Below are 8,534 nucleotides of genomic sequence, written 5' to 3'. Positions count from 1 at the left end.
GGCATTTTGAACACTTTATCGGAGAATGTGCCACTTAGCAAATTCTCAATTATCGTGTTGATTACTAACTGAGCGAAACAACGTTTTTGGATAAGTTAAATACGTATAATAATGAGAATGTATGTTTAATGGTTTGTGCAGATATTAGAGAGCTTGCGGAATGAAGTTACTGGAACTTTAACGGCAACTTCAAAAATATCGATTCGATTTCTTGCTCAACTTCACTTAAACGCGAACGTCAGATTGGTTTCTGTACCAACAGCGTCTTGTTGTTTAAACTAGGGGAAGTGTAGTAATGGGTGCTCAAAAGAAGGGTAGGTAAAAGCGACTGCATCAAATTTCTCCCTTTTGTTTGCTGAAGTGGTTTGTTGGTAACACTTATTACAATAGAATAAACATGGATTACATCTATTGGCGATGACCAATGCAATGGGAATTAGGCCTATGTTATGAGCTATACACTAATATTATACTTCTAAACATGTTTCAATTAAATATTCTTGTGATATGCCTATAATATTGTCCCGGATTATTATAATAAAAGCTCAATTATTATTCCAGTAAACGTCAGCTTTGTCAATTTTATATTTCCATCAGGATACAAGCCAATTTTATCTTTTTGCTCTTCCTAGCCCCCCCACACCACCACCTCTCCATGTCATCCCCTCCCTCCATCTATCCACACTTTCCCACTCCCCAGTGGCGTTGCCAGGAGTTTTCTTTTAGGAGGGCAAAGACTCCTCTTTGCATTCTGATAGAATTAAATATATCTCCCCGAATGATCCTCATTTTGTTCTTTAAAAACTCCCAGAATTTTGAATTTCAATCAACATATTTCTGGATGCTCCTTTTCTGACATTCTTATTTTTGTAACAAATAGGCCTCCTCTTTTAATAAAGAATAATTTGGTTGACATACAATACCCATATGCCTATAATAATTATGCGTATTATTATGACTTTTAAATTGGGGAATTAGTCATGGGAAGGAAGAGCGAGGTACCAGATTTGGAGTCCCAAGGGATGAGGGAATGAACGGAAACGGGAATGACAATCTCTAAATGAACAAGGTGAAACAGAAATTACGTATCATAGAATTTATTATGAATTTACGTTAAACTGATCAAAATACAAGGTGTATGAATTAATATAAAATCTTACCAGAGTTACATCACATAGTATAATTTAATATGAATCACGTGCAAGACATGATGACATTAGAATCGTCATCATGTTACCAGTCTAACTATCCATCGTGAACCAAAGTAGAGTAGGTGTGCATCAGTCGCAGGGCTGGCAAGGAGTGACGAATTTATTAACGGAGAAACAAATCCTTGTTTCACTCAGTGCAATTGATGCACAGAATTGGATATCAAAACGTTCACTTGATGAATGGTTATTCATGGCTTTCTGCCCTATGATCAATAATCAATTATTGACTGAATTATCGTCACAACATACGCTCCCCCTTAAATAATTGACTCCTGGCAATTTAAGAACATACAATAATTGCTAATAAAATGCCATTTTTTAAACAAAACTGAATCCGACTTATTTATAGACCATGCATCATTGACACATAATATCAAGATGGAAGTCATATAAGTCATATTCTTTTAACCAAATACATACGACAAATATAAACGATACAATAAAATACATCTGAAGCCACGTAGAACTTGAAGACAATGATTTTTTTTAAGTTGAACTTGAAGTAGATCTCCGCGCTAGAAGATTTATGTAGATAACTTGGTATTTCTGCGTTCCCTCCGAATAATTTTAGATTAGCGTTAGAGTTTCATCAAGGACCGCGCGATGTCCAAGCTTGAAACTCAGCACGTGCACGCACCAAATGTCGGTGTTAAAATGGCCTAATTGCGATTTTCCTTTCCAAGCTATCGCGAAGGAAAAATAAATGGTTAGCACATACATCTTTTAACAACTGATTACATGCAGATAAACGTGTACAATTTGTTTGGCCTATTAATATTGTACATTCCCAATTTTATACCAAATTATCTTTTAAACACAATACTCTGATATATTATTTTCAGCCATTGTACAATCAAGATAATTTTTCTTTCCATTGCATTTTTAATTTTAACAATGTACATGAAACATAGAGAGACTTGAGTGACAACATAAACACTTAGGACAATTATGTTTATGGCAAACTAGCAAAAAATAACACAAAGTACACAACATACGCTTAACCCCTTAGGTATATTCAAGTGCGCCTACGTGTAATAATACATAGGGAAATTTAACACGTATCGCACAGATTATTTAACCACATCTATACCATATAATAACACCTATTCATTCACACAGAATATTAAACACCAAATTGCTTCATATCTGACTTTTCACATTGTTCAACAATTTTGTATCACATGCTACTTTTAACAGATAAAGACTCAGTATATCAAAATTAACACATTTTGTTAATTGTACACATATTTTCGTCTATTATATAATTTGACGATTCTATCATTTTACACACATTTCAAATACATTTCATCAAAATACTCATACAATTTCATTTCAAATTGCATTTTACTTATAAATCAAGGCATAGGCACTCTATATACATTCAATAGAAATGATAACCATTTCATTAACACATAGGCCTATGTAACACCTTCAACAACTCCAAATTATTTGAGTTCACTTTTTAGTCCCAAAAGTTATTCGGATCATACAATGGTGAATCTGATAGTGTAAACCAACAAACATTTGGTATGAAAGACAACTTGCGTCGACTCAAGTTAACTCGACCAATTGTTCGCTAGTTACAATATCGAGATCACAATCCTACCTAGGATGGATTTGACATTGCACAAACACAAATGAACTCCTGGCATCATTACATTATTCACAATTATTTTGTGTCTTTGAAAAACAAATTTAATATTGTCATGCAAGACAATAGTCATTATTTTGTCACCATAGACCACAATTCATCATCACATTAAACATGTTAAAACGTGATAAATTAATCAAATATACAATATTTTGTCACAATCGGCAATCTAGGTCATTTTTTTTATAAGTTACGAGATTTCATTCATGTTGGCCATTTAAAGATATACATTCTCATATTTTGTTTAAACATGATACAGTTTTATACATTTTATGACTATATTTCTCAATGTCAATAATAATGTCAACAGACATGATAAACATAAATTTTTATGTAAAGTCAATTTACATTTTTCACTTCAAGTTTTAACCAACACTTGATTTTTACACTTCTTCACTTTTAATATCAAGTAACAAGAATGACTCGTAATTATTTGTCTCTGACTCCAGTTTACATTTTACCTGTAATTTTGACAGGATTTTCCTTGAGAAAGTTTAATGCAGCAGCATTTAAATTACACTCAGGTTCCCAAGTATTTCTGGAGTGAGGAACATTTTCCATTTGATCAGATATTCAAGACGTTTGTTTCGGTAACGTCCTCTCACAATTTGTTCAACTTCGTATTCTAGAGCAGGTTCCTGAACCGCGGGAAGACCTGGAATAATGGGAATGACTGTATTGTGTGCTTCCTGAGTTGCTAAGAGAGGTTCAAATGAATCCTCAGGACAGTCATCCGGTATTAGACCTGGTACTTCATCTCTTTGATTTTGGTCTAAGGGAAGATCTTGGTTGCTTGGCCTAACATACCTATCGTACGCATATTTCATTCGATTCACGTGAATCGGCGTACTGATTAACTTGTTGTTTTCCAAGTTTCTGACTCAAAAATTAACGGGACCCGTTTTCTCAACCAACAAGTAAGGACCAGACCAAAACTTCATCAATTTGCGGGAGAGACCTTTTTGCAAAGCTGGGATATATATCCAAACAGTATCCCCTATCTGATATTCAACTTCATGTGAACGTTCATCATACCGATCTTTCATATTTGCTTGATGCTCTTCGGCATGAGATTTGGAAACTGCTCTGAATACCTCTAATTGGCTAATGAGAACATGTATATGATCTCTTAATGTCTTGTCAGGATATTGACATTCTTTCAGTAAAGTAACGTCAATGGGAAGTCTTGCTTCCCTGCCATACAATAGGAAGAAGGGACTAAAACCAACAGAATTTGTTGCAGGAGTGGTACGATATGCAAATTGTATCGCTGATAAGTATCTATCCCAGTCATTATGAAATTGATTTACATAATGTGAAATAGTATCTAATATCACTGCATTGTACCTTTCTTGAATTGCATTGCATTGTGGGTGATATGAACTAGTATTTAGTTTCTGGGTACGCATAATGCGACATACTTCAAGTACCACTTTGCTAAGAAAGTTTGTCCCTCTGTCACTTAGTAAGGAATTTGGGCAGCCATGTTCACAAATTACATAGTCAAAGAAAACTCTAGCCACTGTAGATGCATCGGTTTCTTTTAATGGAACTAAGATAGGCCATCTTGTGCAATGGTCTGTGAAACATAAAACATAACGGTTTCCCGATACAGTAATTGGCAATGGTCCTAGCACATCTACACTAACCCGTTCAAATGCTCCCGGGACTTTCATTGTGACCAAGGGTGCCAAAACTTTGTGTCTATGAGTTTTCCTTTGTGAACAAGAAATACATGACCTAACCCAATTGTCTATATCTCGGTACATGCCCTTCCAAAAATATCGCTGACGGATTCGATCATAAGTTCGTTGGAAACCAAAATGAGCGGCTAGTACGTGGTCGTGACAATTATTCAAAATTGTATCAATAAATATGATAGGAACATAAAGACGTACGACATTTCTTTCTTGTAAATGTCGTCTTGACGAGGTGTGCCATATATGATATAACAAACCACCCAGAGCAAAATATTGTTCTGACTGTAGAACAATATCTCTGCATCTTTAGGCAACTCATCATGATCTAAATAAGCCAACATTGAACTAGCAAACCCATCCGTCAACAATGCCTCTTTGAATTTCCCCAAATCTATATCACTGGGAATGGAGGGAGCCTTTTGTGCTGCTGTTTCATCGTCAATCTTCATCCGTTTACCGTGATTGAAGCGCAAATTTCTTATGGCATCAACTTGAGGATGAACTTGAGGGTTCTGCGGTACTTGCAAAACGTCATCTGCCATATCATCAAAATCAGACTTTTCCCACTCTGTCTGTAAGGATTCAGGGAAATGACTATGAGAACAGCAAGCACAATTGTCTAAATTTGCATAATTAAGTCTACTAAGAGCGTCTGCATTGGTATTGTTACGTCCGCGAATATGCACAACTTCAAAATTGTAAGACTGAAGTTTAAGGGCCCATCGAGCTAGGCGTCCCCCGGATGGTTTATTCGAAAATAGCCATTTTAGGGCACAATGGTCCGTGACCACGACGAAATTGACAGTATGCTGAAGATATGGCGCATATTTCTTCACGCCTTCGACTACTGCTAAAGCCTCTAACTCAGTGGTGGTATAATTGCGCTCTGAATCATGTAATGCTCGACCACCGTATGAAATAACTCTTTCTTTGTCGTCTTGTTTCTGGGCCAATATATAACCTAGCCCTGTATAACAGGCATCAGTTTGAAGAATGAATTCAGTACCATCAAATCTTGGATAGGCCAGAATTGGAGGCTCCAGCAGTTTTTTGCTTCAAAGTTTCAAATGCTTCAATGCATTTTGCATCCCAACGAAAAGGAATATTCTTTCTGGTTAAATTCGTGAGTCGGTCAGCAATTTTACAGAAATCTTTGATATATCTGCGATAATACCCCACAAAACCTAAAAAAGAACGAACTTCAGAAACTTTGGTTGGAGTAGGATAATCCTTAACAATTTGCAGCTTGGCGGGATCTGTAGCTATGCCATCTTTGCTAACGATGTGCCCTAAATACTTGACTTCAGTTTGTCCAAAAGTGCATTTCTTGGGTTGTAACTTTAATCCTGCTTCTCTTAGTCTATCAAATACTTGTTTTAAATGATCCAAATGTTCTTCAAAACTTCTACTAAAGATAATCACATCGTCTAAGTAACAGAATACAAATTTCCAATTTAACCCTCGCAATACTTCTTGCATCGCTCGCTGGAAGGTTGCCGGCGCATTATGGAGGCCAAATGGCATAACATTGAATTCATACAGACCGTCTTGGGTGATAAATGCGGTTTTTGGCTTAGATTGCTCCTCAAGGCCTATTTGCCAGTAGCCAGAGGCTAAGTCCAAAGTTGTAAAGTATTTTGGTTCGTTAGACCCCAAACTGTCTAGAGCGTCATGTATATGAGCAATCGGCCAATTCTGACGCGGCTCTAAATTATTCAATTTCCTAAAATCGATACAAAAACGCCAAGTATTTGTCCCTGGTTTAGGTATCATGCAGACGGGAAAACTCCAAGGGCTAGTTGATTCACGAATAACTCCCTGGTCTAACATTACATCAACTTGCCTTCGAACTTCTGCTTGAACATGAGGTGCATGTCTATAAGGCCGGGAACGAACTGGGGGACTATCGGTATGAATTTCATGTTTGATTCCCGAATAATTACCAAGTGGCCCACCATCTACTTGGAAAATGTCAACATAATCTGATATCAACCCTGTAATTTCAGACATTTCATTTTGTGACAAATGATTTTCATTTAGTTTCACTTTAGACATAACTTCTTGCACTTGTGGATTAATAGTATCTTTAGACTCCATATTATTTTCATTTGATCAATTTTACTACTTTCTTTAGAAGACATATTTACACTATTGACCTTTTCACATGTTACTGATGAAAATGGAGTTACAAGTTTTGGAAGAACACGAGAAAATGTACCCAACTTGGTGCGGGGATACAAAGTAATTGGATCATCAGTAGCAAATGCGCACAATTGTCGATAACACTTGATGTAGTGTTTGCAACTAAAACACCAATCGCTGTAATGCGTCTTCCACCTTGACAAAGGCCTATAGAATTTACTGGCAATTTATTGGAAAGTTTGGCGCGAACAATTGATTGAGTGTGCGGAGGGATTTCTTGTTTTTCAAGAACACGAATTTGGCTCTTTTTGTTTAGAGTAAGCGTGTCTGTCGCATAATTAATCACAGCACCGTGTTTCCTTAAAAACATAGATCCCAAAATAACAGTCTCAGAAAGGTTATGAGCGACATTCAAAGGTGTGACAAAAATACTACCATCTATTGACAATGGAAGGGTCACAAAACCAGCAATATGCATATCACTACCGTTTGCTGCTCGAGCTAGACTTATACGCGATTGTTCCATTTTGTAAGAACCCATAGGCAAATTTGCAATAAGCCAATCATAATCAATTAAATTTATTGACGCACCAGTATCTACCAGACATTGAACTGATCTGTTTTGAATAGACGCTGAGATAGTATTCCACTCAGATAATTTGATATCGATCTTGCGGTCATGCCTGGAAGATTTTGATTGTCTACGCGATCGTTCTGGACTTTGTGAAGGTGGGCGGACTGAGCGCGCATTTTCACATCTTTGTTTTACTCTTGATTTACGTTCATGTTGAGAAGAATTTCTATCTTCCCCACTTGCATGTTTCCCAACATATTTCCCTTCAAACTTGGCAAATGGGGATGTTAGTTTAACTGTTTACCGTCTATGCCTTTACGTGCATAACAATTCCTCCATTTGTGACCTGTATAGCCACAACGGAAACATACAATTGACCTAGTAGGCCTAGAATTTCTACTGGGATTTGGAGTGGTATTTACATTTTTCTCTACATTTTCCAATCTTGAAGAGATATTTGCTACCAAACCAGTAATTTTGTCTAATGCCGAAGTTGTAGGATCAGAGGAGACAGGCGACTGTTTAATTTTGTCATGATGTGAAATAAGAGACTCATTTGCCGTGCGCTCTACTGAAATGGCCAGTCTCGCTGCTTCAAGGGCAGTCGTAAACGAATCGGGCTGTTTCGAGAATACAAAAGCCCGCACCTTTGGCAATAAATTTCGAATAAAAATTGACATAAGCTCAGCGTCTGTCTTCTTTGCCTGCCTACCCCACAACATAATATCGGAGGCATAGTCATCAATAGATTCAGACACCTGTTGACGACGGGTTAACAATTGCGACTCAATGCCCCATAACCAAGATTGACCTTCAAAGTGATCTTTGAGTAACTTGTGTATTTTATCAACAGTGTTTTTGTCAGCCTCCTCAATTCTTTCCAAATAAACGCTAGCGTGACCATCAATGATTGCATTTAAAGCCAAGAGGGATTTTGCATCGGTATAATCTCTCAACTGCGCATAATTATTGAATTTGCGAATAAAAGTATCAAGATCATCCTTTGGACCCCCTGAATATTTGAGACCAAAACCACGCATGTCATATTTGAAAGACATGTCTGAATACTCGACAATACTATCGGTCTCACTGTCACTATCTGAATTACTATGATCACTTTGAGACTCGATCCTCTTTTACATCATTATCACTCATGTTAACAAATACACACGATCATCATATCATATAACCAGAGAACATGATAAAATAATACACGGTGATCATCGGATCACATACGATATAACATTGTTTATAAT

At 36.8% G+C, this 8,534-nt stretch overlaps 1 protein-coding gene across 1 annotated transcript; it reads right to left on the bottom strand.

Annotated features, from left to right (window-relative positions):
- Positions 1 to 3,743: 3,743 nt before the first annotated feature.
- LOC140161756 (uncharacterized) lies at positions 3,744 to 6,659 on the bottom strand. Its single transcript, XM_072185054.1, has 3 exons — positions 5,763 to 6,659; positions 4,846 to 5,134; positions 3,744 to 4,441 (listed from the first exon to the last, which is right to left on the bottom strand). The coding sequence occupies exons 1-3, from the start codon at positions 6,657 to 6,659 to the stop codon at positions 3,744 to 3,746; spliced, it is 1,884 nt and encodes a 627-aa protein (XP_072041155.1).
- Between the last annotated feature and the right edge of the window lie 1,875 nt (positions 6,660 to 8,534).

Source organism: Amphiura filiformis, chromosome 10 (genome assembly GCF_039555335.1).
Source record: "Amphiura filiformis chromosome 10, Afil_fr2py, whole genome shotgun sequence".
NCBI lineage: Eukaryota > Metazoa > Echinodermata > Ophiuroidea > Amphilepidida > Amphiuridae > Amphiura > Amphiura filiformis.
Note: the sequence above shows the minus strand (reverse complement) of the source record. Positions and strands in the feature narration are given on the sequence as shown.

What these genes read in the sequence shown, in the direction of transcription:
- LOC140161756 (XM_072185054.1), bottom strand. Translation starts at nt 6,659, where the DNA reads ATGGAGTCTAAAGATACTATTAATCCACAAGTGCAAGAAGTTATGTCT. An exon ending in CTCCAACCAAAGTTTCTGAA is followed by an intron (nt 5,135 to 5,762) that starts GTTCGTTCTTTT and finishes GAATCCTTACAG; the next exon opens with ACAGAGTGGGAAAAGTCTGA. An exon ending in TGCAGAGATATTGTTCTACA is followed by an intron (nt 4,442 to 4,845) that starts GTCAGAACAATA and finishes TATGTTTCACAG; the next exon opens with ACCATTGCACAAGATGGCCT.